The sequence below is a fragment of the Hippopotamus amphibius genome, chromosome 8 (genome assembly GCF_030028045.1).
Source record: "Hippopotamus amphibius kiboko isolate mHipAmp2 chromosome 8, mHipAmp2.hap2, whole genome shotgun sequence".
Lineage (NCBI taxonomy): Eukaryota > Metazoa > Chordata > Mammalia > Artiodactyla > Hippopotamidae > Hippopotamus > Hippopotamus amphibius.
Genome location: NC_080193.1, coordinates 7,311,845 through 7,324,968, shown reverse-complemented (window position 1 = coordinate 7,324,968; position 13,124 = coordinate 7,311,845). Strand labels below are relative to the sequence as shown.

General features: G+C 56.6%; 1 protein-coding gene across 1 annotated transcript; it reads left to right on the top strand.

Annotated features, from left to right (window-relative positions):
• The first annotated feature begins 1,502 nt into the window (after positions 1-1,502).
• Positions 1,503-13,124, top strand: ASPHD2 (aspartate beta-hydroxylase domain containing 2). The gene is made up of 4 exons (XM_057745478.1): positions 1,503-1,630; positions 5,214-6,310; positions 11,516-11,629; positions 12,304-13,124. The coding sequence occupies exons 2-4, from the start codon at positions 5,503-5,505 to the stop codon at positions 12,411-12,413; spliced, it is 1,032 nt and encodes a 343-aa protein (XP_057601461.1). The 5' UTR covers positions 1,503-1,630; positions 5,214-5,502; the 3' UTR covers positions 12,414-13,124.

Sequence of the window (13,124 nt, the reverse complement as noted above, 5' to 3'; positions counted from 1 at the left end):
ATGCATTTTATGGTTTCCCGATGTATGTAGCTTGGTTTATTTTAGAAGAATAAAAGGAAAAATAAGTTCTTCCTCCTTTGGAGTTAAGAAAGAGGAGATGCAGGCGGATGACAGGGATGAAGTGGACTTTAAGACATGGTAAAGGTAGATTCTGGGCCGCAGTAGATGTGGATTCTGAGCTGCAAGAGAGATGGTAGAGGTGGTTTCTGAGACAGAGACAAGGTGGATTCTGGGACACCGTAGAGGTAGGTTACGGGAGGAAGGTGAGATGAACTCTGGGACATGGAAGAGGTGAGTTCTGAGACAGGGACCGAGTGAGTTCTGGGGTGGGGTGGTGAGAGGTGGGTTCTGGGAAGGGGCAAGGGGGATTCTGGGACACAACAGAGATGGTTTCTGGGGCAGGGTGCTGAGAGGTGGGTTCTGGGACACGGTGGAGGTGGGTTCTGGGGCAGGGGCTGAGAGGTGGGTTTGGGGAAAGGGCAAGGGGGATTCTGGGACAGGACGGACGGACGGTGGGCTGGCCCTCCCACTCCGTGTTCCCAGAACCCACTCACGCATAGTCCCCCTGGAACCCACAACACGACCCATGGCCCCTGTTAGTTTCTCTCCTACAGGCCTTCGCTCAAACATCACCTGCTCAGAGAGGCCTCCCCGGAGCCTCGACCCCCGCATCAGGCCCCCGCCCTGTTACACGTGTACCCACCCTCTGTCCCTTCGTTTCTCTTGGTACCGCTCTGCCTGGTGGGCGACTGTAGGTCTGTACCTGTGATCCCTTGGGCACCGCCTGCTCCTGGCTAGCAGGTGGCTCCCTGCGGGCAGGGGCCGTGTCTCAACTGCTGGTCAGAGAGCGCAGGGCCAGCCCCAGAGAGGTTGCCCAATCCCTTCGTATCGAACGAATGAGGTTCTCCCGTGAGGCTAAGGATCCTGTTTGACCTGCGGTTTCATTCCAAGTGCCTGCGAGGCCTCCTAAGTGTATGATGAATCAATAAGGAAAGGAAAGAAGGCCGTCGGGGCAAGAGGAAGTGAGGGAGGAACGAAGAGGGAGGGAACGTGAAAGAGAAGGAAAGGAGGGAACGTAGGAGGGGGAGAACAAGAGGAAAGAGAGACCAAGGCAGGAAGAACCGGGAGCGGGTGAACGAACGCCCGCCGGACTTCATGAAGTACCCAACGCCTGCCTGGCCGCCTGCGCGCGCCGTGGGACCGGGCGGGCCGTGCGTCTCCCCGCTCGGGACCACGGCCGCGCCCGCGAAAGCCACGCGAGCGGGCGGGGCGCTCCCAGCCAGGGCTCACCCCGCGCCGGACGAGCGCCGCGGGGCGCTGGGGGTCTCGGCCCCGCCCCTCAGGCAGCCCGGCGGCGGCCCCGCCCCACCCCGCCCCCTCCCCTAGCCGCCCGGGCGCGCGCGGCATTGTGGGAGTTGTGGTCCCCGCGGCCCCGCGGAGCGCAGCGCGGCGTCGGCACCAGCGGGGGGACCGGCTCCGCTCCGGCTCGGGCTCCGGCGCCGTGGGCCGGGCAGCAGCCGGGCGGTGGCTCCGCGGCGCGGGCAGGGGGCGTCCGGGCGTCCGCGCCCTCGGGCGACGGCGTCGCCCCGGCTCCAGCGGCCGCCCCCGCCGCCCGCGCGCTCGGGCTCAGGTAAGCGGCTTCTCCGGGGGCTGCGGGGCGGGAGGGCGGTGCTGCCGGGCCGACCCTGCGAGAGGGAGAGGAGGCGGGGGCTGGGCGGCTGCAGGCCCGCGGTCCCCACGCCCGGCTGCGCGGCGGGTGAGGATGCTCGGCACCCCGCATCCCGGCCCGGCCGAGGGGCCCCGGCTACGTGCTGAGCGCCGCCGCCTCGGCAGTGTTCGCGGCCCGGGCCGGGCATCACCCTCCTTGTCCCCTGGCTCCCTCGCGACCCTGTCCACTGTGTTAACACCACCCACCACCATCACCTCCTCGGTGACCATCCTCCTCGGTCCCTTCCCTTGCTTGCTCTCCCCCTCCCCCCATCCCTGTGCATCACCCACTCCCCGTTTCCCGTGGTGGCCCTTCTCCCTTGTCCCATGAATTATCACCAGAAGCCTCCTTCCTTAATCGCACACTTCCCTTGTCAGTACTCACCTTTCCATCGTCCCATCCCACCCCCCAGAATCCACCCCCCCCCCCACCTCCTGGTGGTCACCATCTGTGTTAACCTGTCCTTTCCCCCCACTCTCCTGAGTGGGTAGATACTGAAAAAACTGGCTAAGAAAGTGAGGAGGAAAGACCGCCGGTTCCCCGCAGCAGAGGACTGGCCCCAAGGCAGCTCTCAAGCTCCTGGGTGCATGCATCACAGTCCTGGCCCTGCTCCTTGGGGGGCTTCTAGGGTGGCCTGACCTCACGCTGAAAGTGAGCGCCGGGCAGCCTCTTGGACTGGTAATGTGAACTGGATTAAGCAGGTTAGAGCCGAGTCTCTCCCCCTAGGTGTTCATTGTATCAGAAGTTGTATTTTATTGGACTTGCTCACCAAAAAGTGGCCATGAATTCAGACCCTGTTCCCCAGAGCTGACTGACTTTTAAGGTCTGGAGTTGCATATTATTAAAGCGCAGGACTGCAATAAGGTGTCCCCAACCCTGATGAGGACAAGAAATGGGAACAGATGTGTAAAGGAAGCTGGAAGTTATGTGGTCACCTAGACAAGAGCTGGGTGGGTGTTGGGCGGGGGGGGGGGGGGGGGGGGGGTGGGGGGGGGGGTGGGGGAGGTTGGAATTCATGCCCTCCCAGCTGGAGGGCTGGGGTCTATGAGGGTCAGATATTTGAACCAGTACTTGATAAACTGCCAATCACCCTGCAAAGGTAAAGGTTTAATTTAGTGTCATGTTTCAGCTGTGAGCTTGTTAATCCACCTCTGGGCTTAGGGTCCCGTCAGCGTAGTTTGGCTAACAGTGAGAGACAGGTATGAAAAGTACTTACTTGAGCTCTCAGTGCTGTTTGTGATCTTGTGAGCAGGGTCCGAAGCTGGGGTTCAGGGCATCAGGAGTTTCTGGTGCGTTTTGCTTATGGCTCATCCTAGGGAGTGTCCGTGGCTGGCACTGTCCAGAGTGAAGCTTCCCCGGGGAGAGGGCAAGCAGCCTGGGTGTCCAGTGGAGAGACTCCCTTGTCATCTACGTGGTCCTCCGTGTCTTCATTTTGATTGAAACTTCAAGCAGGGCTGATGGGAACTAACACTTAACAGGTGTTTGTTACGTGATCATCATCTCACTCTTAAAACATTTAAGAAAAACCTCTCCTCCTGAGAAACTCGGTTTTAAAAGTTCCAGTTAGGGCTTCAGCTCAGTGATGGGGGAAATCCTTTCAGTAAAAAAGTGCTTGTTACAACGCAGATGTGAGTTTCACACTGAATTTCAAGAATCCTGGGGTTCGGTTTGGGAGATGGCTTGCCAACAAAACACCTTTCCTCATGACTTTCCTTCTCTTTTCCTCAAGAGGAAACAGCTGCCAGTTATGGGAGTTCTCGCCCAAGGCGAGAACTTGGGCCCCTGGGCGAGTGGGGGAGGGAGTCTGTTTCCATCCGGGGGACCAGCCTTTCCCTCTTCTCTGCAATCTGTGAAGAAATGGAGAACGTGTGAGGAAAAATTTTAGCTTCTAACCTCCCAACTCTTGTATTTTTCCTAGAAACATAAAAATGCCCATGAATATTCAGCATGAGTGTTTCTGACTTACTAAGTATTATAGTCGAGCGATTCTTTAGTCAGTCTAAGCTGGGAAGATAATAAGTAGGGAGTTAAGGACAATCTAAGGTTTCCCTTTGATTTTAATAGCTTTGCACGTCTGGGGACCACCCCCCCCTCCCAAAAAAAATTCCTTGAGATGTATGGCTACAAGAGTTTACCTTTGGCTGTTGGAATTCTCAGTCCTGAGATACCTTTCCCTGCTGGCCCACTTGTGGTTTGCTGGCTAATAGAGATGGGGATTCCACATATCACAGCGGTCGCTAGCACATTCTGAACCATCGCCATGATGTGATCATAAGCGCTTTCCACCTATCATTCCCCTTGAGCCAGTGAGAGAAGCAGTACCCCATCTCACAGATGAGCAACCTGAGACTTAGGGGAGTGACCTGCCCAGTTTGGGTTCTTTACCTCTCTGCTATGTTGCAAGAATGTTCAGGCCAAATTTAGTCCCCGGAGAAAGGGGAGAGTACAGCTTTCCTGTTTTTATTAGTTGTCTTTTTGTATTCCTGCGAGATAAAAGTATGGTACCAAACGAAACTTCTGAATTATTCTGCTCCTCGAGGTGAGGGAATGCATTATACTAGTAGTAGAACATAGGCCTGGCTGTCTTCATCCAATTAGAGCAGGGTGGACAAAGAGTTTCAGCTGGGAAACATGCAGGGTTTTATAGACGCAGGCAACAAGACTGCTGGGCTTCGGTCATCTTTTAGGCTATTAGAATAATCCGCGCACTAGACAGTGGGCCGAACCATCGGCAATATACGTGGCAGAGCACTTCTGTGTGTTTTGGAGACAGAGACCGGAAAGGGCTTCTATTTTCATTCTATCCGTCATTTCACTTTCATAATCCCATGGGTGAAGCCAGTAAGTAGTCTCCCAAGTCAGTAGACAGAAGATGTCCAGTCTGCCACAGATGTGACCTCAGGGAGTCCACTTCCTTTTCCAGTTTGATTTAAGCCCAGCATATGTCAGAAGGGCAAGAGAGATTAAGTAAGAATGATGAAGTGCTGTGAAAAGAGAAAGTAAAATGGAGAATATGCAGTTCCAAGTTCCTTTGCCATTTGTAAGATGCTTTTGAATCCAGATTTCTCTTTAATAAAAGGTACAGAGATTTAAAGAGAATAAGCATTTATTTCATACCTACTATGCAAGAGTATAGCAAAATGGATAGATACTGCTTTGAGGTGAGATGGGCTCTGTGTCCCTGCCCCGGCTGCGTGAACTGGGATGAGTTATAGGACTTCTCTGAGCCTCAGTTTCCTCATCTGTAAAACGGCGATCATAGCACCTCCTAAAGATGACACAAAACAGATGGGAGTACTGTGATTATTAAACGGTACTTGACACAGATTAAACACTACTGGCCTTTTGGGAAAGGGGGGAGGTGGTAAAATGGGGGGAGGATGTACAGGATTGAGAAGTGTGTTCCCTTCCAACAAGGACCTGACAAAATGATCTGGGGCTTTGCGTTTCAGGTGAGGAATTTTCCAGGTGTAAAAATTTATGCCAGTTTATTTTTTCATCTCAGGTTTGGACTGCCTAAAAAATCATTTCATGGTGACCAGCCCCACTTGCCAAGGTGACCCAAGACCACTCCTTCGCCCCTGCCTGCAGTGACTTTTGCCGGGAACGGAGGGGTGGGCACAGACATCTGTCCATGCCGCCCTTGGCAGGATCCGAGGAACCCTGGCAGCCATGCCCCCTCCTGCCCCAGCTGCCCCTCGCCCCCCGCGCTAACCTGACTGGTATGGATGCCCTAGGGACCCCCGAGGATTGACCGGCTGACCTCACTTCGGACCTGCAACACCTCCCCCAACATGTCGCTCGAGTGGCTGGTGGCCTGGAGTTGGTCACTGGACGGCCTGAGGGACTGCATCGCCACCGGCATCCAGTCGGTGCGGGACTGTGACACCACGGCCGCGGTCACCGTGGCCTGCCTGCTCGTCCTGTTCGTGTGGTACTGTTACCACGTGGGCAGGGAGCAGCCCCGGCCCTACGTCTCGGTCAACGCCCTGATGCAGGGCCCCGACGCCCCGGGGCTGCAGAACGGGTTCGTGTACTGCCAGTCCCCCGAGTGCGTGCGCTGCAGCCACAGCGAGGGCCTCAACCAGAAGCTCTACCACAACCTGCAGGAGTACGCCAAGCGCTACTCCTGGTCCGGCATGGGCCGCATCCACAAGGGCATCCGCGAGCAGGGTCGCTACCTCAACAGCCGGCCCTCCATCCAGAAGCCCGAGGTCTTCTTCCTGCCCGACCTCCCCACCTCACCCTACTTCTCCCGGGACGCGCAGAAGCACGACGTGGAGCTGCTGGAGCGCAACTTCCAGACCATCCTGTGCGAGTTCGAGACCCTGTACAAAGCGTTCTCAAACTGCAGCCTCCCGCAGGGCTGGAAAATGAACAGCACCCCCAGCGGGGAGTGGGTCACCTTTTACTTGGTCAATCAGGGGGTCTGCGTGCCCCGGAACTGCAGGAAGTGCCCACGGACGTACCGCTTGCTCGGAAGCCTTCGGACCTGTATCGGGAACAATGTTTTCGGGAACGCGTGCATCTCCGTGCTGAGCCCCGGCACCGTGATCACCGAGCACTACGGACCCACCAACATCCGCATCCGGTGCCATTTAGGTACGTGGCGGGGGCGGGGCCTCCTGGCGCACGAGGTTCTAGTAAGTACAGCCCAGCCGGTCTGGGGGTCTAGGAGTCCGGACGCCGCGAGCGGCAGCCAGCAGCTAGGTTTGTGCTCTTACACATGCTTCACTGTACTCTGATGGGTCACGTGCGAACAATGTTGGCAGCAGAGATTGAGTCAGAAAAGAAAGGTGTGGTCAGTGTAAACCTAATTCGCGACAGAAGCACCGTCCAGAGGAACTGTCTGCAGTGATGGGAACGGTCTCCATCTACACCGTCCAGTGCGGGAGCCACCAGCTGCATGTAACTTGAGTGCCTGCTGTGTGGCCGGTGCAACTGAGGAGCTCGATGTTTACCTTAATCCATATTTTAAAACATGGCAGGTGGCTACTGTATCGGCCGGAGTAGCTCTAGAGCCAGAGGCTGCTGGGGTGATTGATTACTGGGGTTCATAGCGATGCCCAAGTGCCTTCTGAATCACCAAGGACAAAGCAGTGCTCGGTGTTAAGTTGATTTCATTTGGCTTCTGTGGAGGTTGGTAATATGTGTAGTGTGGTTTTGAGAACAGGGTCTGGGGTCAGATTGCCTGTGTTTGCGTTCTGACCCCACCACGAGCTGGCTGTGTTACTTTGGGCAAGTCAGTCCACCTCTCTGGGTCTGAGTGTCCTCGTATGGAGAGTGGAGGTAAAAAGATCATCTTTTACAGAGTTATGTTGAGGCTCTGGTACGATAACGCGCACTGTGAAGCATTTGTTCAAGCAGAGCCTCATGGAGAGTGAGCCTTGATGAAAGCAGGCTCAAAAACGACTCGGTGAAGAGGGAAACTAGTTCTCCAGAATGCCTCCTTCCTAGTGAGTGGTGATAACACGTTGGTTACCAAGGCAACAGCACCACTGGTTAGCATCCCTGACTAGAGGAGCTGCTGGGAGCCTGAACAAGGCCCAGCTTAGGAAGTTGCAGTGTGGCCGCCCCATCTTTGGGATGGAGGGAGGAAGAGCACACGGAGGAGCCCGAGTGTAGGCTGGGGCGGGGGCTTCATAGCTGTGCTCCGCGGAGGAGCCTTGGAGCTGCCTGAGGGACCTCAGCCAGACGCCCCGGGCCCTCCAGCCCCTCTCCGCCCGGGGCCCTCCGCTCCTCCCGCTCTCTGTGTGGGGCGGGACAGAGGGCTTCACTGCTTCGAGAAAACGAAAGGAACTCGATTCAAGCAATTGACGTTGTTTTGAGTGTTTAAAGAGTAAAAGCAGGATGGGGTAGGGGCTCTGGAGGGAGTGGCCTGGCTTCATGGCCGGCTGTGAGACTTTGGGAAATAACTGCACCTCTCTGGGCTTCAGTTTCCACATCTGTAAAATGAGGAGGTGGTTCTTCCACACAGGAACGTTGAGAGGTTTCAATACAGTAACATCTTCCACAGCTACTTGACACGGCGCCTGGCACGTGACAGCATTCGATAAATGGTAGCTAGTAGCTTTTATGAGCAAACCCTGTGTTGGGCAGTGTGAAAAATGACCCAAAACACATAGTCCCTGCCCCCGAAACAGTGGAAAATGCACAGACTCTGGAAGCACACATACCTGGACTCAGATCCCAGCTTAGCCCTGTTCGCCGGGTGACCTTAGGCAGGCTCTGAAACCGACCGAGCCTTGGTTTTCTTCTCCCTAAAATGCGCATAATACCTACCTGGAGGGCTGTTTGGAAGGTTAGAAGTGTGTCCTATGTGTAAAGTGCTTGGCAGGTAGAGGCAGTCAGGTAAAGAGCGCTCCGGTTAATCTAGAGATGAGATTGTCTGAGTGATGGTTGTGATGATAAGATCTCTGTGCCAGGCACCAGGGTACCCTCTGAGCTCAGGGGACGCAGGGCTGCCAGTGGGCTGCTGCGGGGAGGCGGGTCTGACCCTGCAGGACCTCTGGGACCACCAGAGTGGAGCAAAGGAGGAGCCTTCCCCTGGGGCTGGGGTGTCATATCTGGGCTCCCTGGGGCGCCCGCTGGTGGGGCTGAGCTCGGCCTGGTGGGTGGGAGCAGTCCGCAGGGGGCCCCCCTGCCCGGCTGAGGAATTGAGGCTGTGGGCAGCAGGGAGCAACGCTCTTCTTTTCCCAGGTTTTCCTTGTAAGTTTTTTAAAAGTTTCCGAACGGCACGTAGGGAAGGGCATTTGAGGTTGAGGTGGTAGAATTCTGGGCGGGTGTGTGGAGTAGGAAGGGCTGGTGGCAGGACACCTGGGATCTGCCCCCGGGTGTTAATGCCTGTTGTGTATCTGTGCAGTGTACGCGTGTGTCTGTGTGTTTGTGTAATATGTGCCCGCATGGGCATCTTTATGACCTGTCATTCTCCTCTCAGCCCAGAGTCACTTGCCACCAGAAAAACTGGGTCATCTATGTCACCCTGGACAGTAGGCGGTGCTGGGAGGCGTCCCAGCGGCGTGGGCTGTCCCTGTGGCCAGGGCGCGCGCCAGGGTTGGGTTTGCTCCATTTCCTTCTCTCCTCTGTCCCTCCACCCAGCAAGGAAGGCGAAGGGTGTGATACTCACGTGCCCTTGTGTGTTGGCAGAGGGGGAGTCCAGAGAATGAGGTCAGAGCAGGGCCGCACCCCTGCCAGTTACCTGGCTGGCGTAGGGAGGCACCTGCAGTCCCAGGACTGTGCCCTTGAAATGCGGCGGGTGGGGGCCCCGTCGCCGGCCTCCTCTGCTGCCTCCTGTCTGAGTCGGGGCTGGGGGCGTCGTCCCTCCGCACCACGCTGCTCTTCGGTCCTCAGCCCTTCCGGAGGGCACACGTTTGCCGAGCCTGCCCCACGCTTCCGCTGGAGGTGGGGTCACTCAGCCCCCCTCCACGCAGCCCAGCTGTCACCCAGCCCCGTGTACGGGGCTGCGGTGCCCCCACCGTCACACACCTCCAGGGAGCAACCTCTGGCAGTAGCTAGGCAGATGTGAGCCAGGAGGCGATACCCGTCCGAGTGGCCGACCCTCAGGAAAGGGTAGATGAAAACGCGGGCGTGTGTCCAGGTTCTCACTGAGGAAGCGCAGGAGGCTCTCGTTTTCCTTCTGTGAGTGTATTGTTGGATTTCTCGGCTGTCTGGCTGGGTGATACAAGCAGGTCAGCTCGTGTCTGCCCTGCCCACTCTGAGTGCCAGCTGCCAGCCTCCTGAAGTGGGGCTGCCAGTGGACGGAGCCCCTTCTCCACTCTTCTTGGCCTCTGTCCATGGGGACAAAGCAGCGAGCCCTTCGCCAGAAGGGCCTGGGGAAACGAGACTGGCCGAGGCCACGTGTGGGGCCTGTCTCTGTCCCCCGGAACCACTCGAATGCTCTGTTTGGGGGAGTGTTGATCATTTGTGCCAGCCAGGCTGGTTCGAGGCAGTAGGCGGGGATGGTGGGCTGCTGGAGGGCTGGGGCTCAGGGAGGGGAGGCGGAGGGGCGTGAGCGGGGGCTGGGAAGCCGGCTTGCTGGCCGTGTTGCTGTTGTACCGTGGGGGGTGGTCGTGACTCATTCTGTGGCCCTGAAAAGGGGGAGCTTCATTTTGAAACTCCGGGGTGGACTGTCCCTGCAGAGAACCACCTATTCCTAAAGGCCTTCTCCACAGAACCGAGTGGTGAAGGGCACCCATGGGAAGATGTGGCCTGTGGGGCGCTCTCCACCCGGGCGGCCGGCGGAACCCCTTTACACCTCTCACCTCCCCCCAGCAGCTGTTAACAGTAGTGGGAGATCCTGGTTCCAGAGGCAGAATGGACAGTGTCCGCTGATTCAGTGAAATGTAGCATGGATCGTGGACACATGCTAACGACAGGGAAATTGACAACCACTTGGCATCACTGCTGCTGATGTAACAACCAGCATTTGCATCCTACTGTCCAGTGTTGTAAGAGCCTGTTTCATGGAGCCAGCCAGATTTGGGTTCAAATCTCAGTTCCCACAGGACTAAATAGCGACTTCCAGCAGGTCACTGAAATCCTCTAAAGCTCAGTTGCTCCGTCTGGAAAGCATGTGAAGTGATGTCTGTAAAGTGTTTGGTTAACGCAAACCTGCTCACAGTAATTGGTAGCAAATGATTGGTAGCCAGGACAGTGGTCACGCAGCCTGGAAGGCAAGGATACTCATGGCCCCTCTTTACAGGTGAGGAGGCTATGGCTCAGAGAGGTCGACCAGCTTGCTCAGAGTCACCCAGCACATAAGGGTCAGAGCCAGTTGTCTGACCCCTCGGTCCTGTCCACTCCGCCACATGGCTTCTTTGTTTGACTTCTTACTCCATACGTGCTTCCTGGAGCCGTCCATTTCTGGTTCGGAGGCTGTGTTAAATCCTCCGGCTGTAGGGAGAATGCTGTTTCACGTGTCGTAGGGACGTTAAATCTGAGCCGGGGTGCTGACTGGTCCAGGGTCATGATTGGCAGGGTGAGTCACTGAAGACAGAACGCCACGGTCCCTGCCCCTCTTGCAGGGCCCACTTCCTCCTGGGTCAGGGCCTACCCAGCGTCCTGGGTCAGATGGTACGCTGGTGCCTTTATTCACAGACGACCAGGTAGTGCCGGGGCCAAGTGTTCCTTCAGACCCTTGGGTTGGAGATGGGGGTGTGAACGTGCACACATGGCAGCAGTTGAACCAGACCCCGTTTCTGGGGTTACATACTCGAGCTTGGGTCCCCCCGCTTGCATTTTGAACATAGGGCTCCCTACAAGGGTGTCCGTCTGTTTCCTCTCAAAGCTCAGGTATTTCTTTAGAGGCGTCTCCAGTTTCCCAGAATGAGGCTGGGGAGACTTGGACTGGGAACATGCTGTCCTCAAGCCTCACGGGGGATTGAAAGGTTGGACCCCAAAGAGGAGGGCCCTGTGTGAGTCTTTGCATCTTTAATCTCAGCTGAAGCAGCCCTTGCCTGTTGGGCAGGCGGGGTTCTGAACCTGGGGGGGTCCCACGGCTGGGCTTCCGGAGCCATAAACGTGTAGTGCAGGCCTTGGTCTGTGCCTTAATCAGAGGTGTCCCTTACCCAGAAGAGATTCAGCCACCAGAGAAATGAGTTTTTCCAGGGAGCCCAGCGAGGATCCAGGTGCACAGCCTGGATCCGTCCTCTCACACTGCCCCCACCCACCCACCAAAGGGGGCTCCCGAGGGGAGGCGGAAGGTCGGGGCTTCGGAAGCTGAGAGCTCCCGCCAAAGCCTGCCACCCCTGACTTCCGGCATCCCTGGACCTGCCTGCCTTCATTCTCTTTTCTCTGCTTTTCCCCCAGGTCTGAAGACTCCAAGTGGCTGTGAGCTGGTGGTGGGCGGAGAGCCCCAGTGTTGGGCGGAAGGCCGCTGTCTCCTCTTCGACGACTCGTTCCTGCACGCTGCGTTCCACGAAGGTAAGTGTCTGTCTGCCCCAGGGCCGCCTTTTTATTATTTTATTTTATTTTTTTGGGGGGTACACCAGGTTCAATCAACTGTTTTTATACACATATCAGGGCCGCCTTTAAAAACATGTATTATATATTTTATATATATGTGTGTGTGTGTATACATATTTAAACTTTATCCTTTGGAGCAGTTTCTGGTTTCCAGAAACATTGAGCAGGAAGTCCAGAGTCTGCCCCTTGACGCGACCCTCGCCCCCGTGCAGCCTCCCCTTTTATGAACATCTCGCATCAGCGCGGTACGTCTGTTATAACGGATGCGCCAGTTTTGACACGTTATTATGAACGCAGGTCCACAGTTTACGTGACGGTTCACTCTTGCTGCTGTACGTTCTGTGGGTCTAGACAAATGTGGACTGTCCCGTGTCCACCTCCCTGCCCGAAAACTCCTCCGTGCTCCACCTACCGCTTCTTCACCCCTCCCTCCCTCTGCCCACTTCCTTTCCTGCGCTCTGCTCAGAACCTTCTGGGGCCTTCTGATAATGTGGTTGATCAGAGAGGAGAGCTTGTGATCTGCCCCAGGGGCCGGAGGGGTCCCTGCGGGAAAGCTGAGCGCGTGGGTGCGGTTGTGTCCGGGTCCGGCTCCGGGCACTTTGAACCTCTCCTCTCTCGCCGTCCTCCCCCAGGTTCTGCGGAGGATGGTCCCCGGGTGGTTTTCATGGTGGATTTGTGGCATCCAAACGTCGCAGCGGCCGAACGGCAGGCCCTGGATTTCATCTTTGCTCCAGGACGATGAGGACACGGGTGGTGCTGGAGTCGCCGAGAGTAGCCGCGGGTCCGCCCCCGCCCCTGTTTCGATTCCATGCTCAGAAACCTGCCTCAACAGAAGGCTCTCATTTGGGAATTTTTGTTACGATCGTGTTGGGTCCCTTTCTCCTCTGGTTGTTGAAAATGGGAAATTTTCAGCTTGTATTTCCTTAGATTTTTTCCCCTTGCAGTCATTTGCTTCTGCGATTCCTTTCTGCCTAAAAGCGCATTCCTTTGCTCTGTGACCAGAGGCTTGGTGTCCCTGTCATCTGTGTCACGCTGCTACTTGGTTTTGTCAGTGCTCTGAAATAGAGGCGCCAAATGGTTACTTGTCTGAATGTAATAACGTAAATCTTCTTGTCATCTTAAAAGAAAAAAACAAAAAACAAAAAACTGCAAGCCAGAGAGCTGGAGAACGTGGCCTCTGCCGCTGTCACAGTCACCCAGGGGGCCCTTTAGCTGCCCCAGGGCGGGAGGAGTCTGCGGTCGTTGGCCCCAGCTGTCCCTGGGGGGCTTCACTGGCAGGCGGCCCTGGTCAGGGGCGGGGCAGACTCACCGTCGCTCACCTCGCCCCGAACCCCATCAGGTCCCTGATGGGTCTGGAGGCGTTTCTGTAGACGCTGCTCTCCGACAAAGCTGAGGCTGGCGTCTTCCAGGGCCGAGCTGGGGCTCCCTGGCCTCGGCCGCTGAGCGTGCGATT

Excerpts from the sequence above, each read along its gene's own strand:
- ASPHD2 (XM_057745478.1), top strand. The coding sequence starts at position 5,503 with ATGTCGCTCGAGTGGCTGGTGGCCTGGAGTTGGTCACTGGACGGCCTG. Across the intron at positions 6,311-11,515 it reads CCGCATCCGGTGCCATTTAG|GTCTGAAGACTCCAAGTGGC; the intron begins GTACGTGGCGGG and ends CTTTTCCCCCAG. Across the intron at positions 11,630-12,303 it reads GCACGCTGCGTTCCACGAAG|GTTCTGCGGAGGATGGTCCC; the intron begins GTAAGTGTCTGT and ends GTCCTCCCCCAG.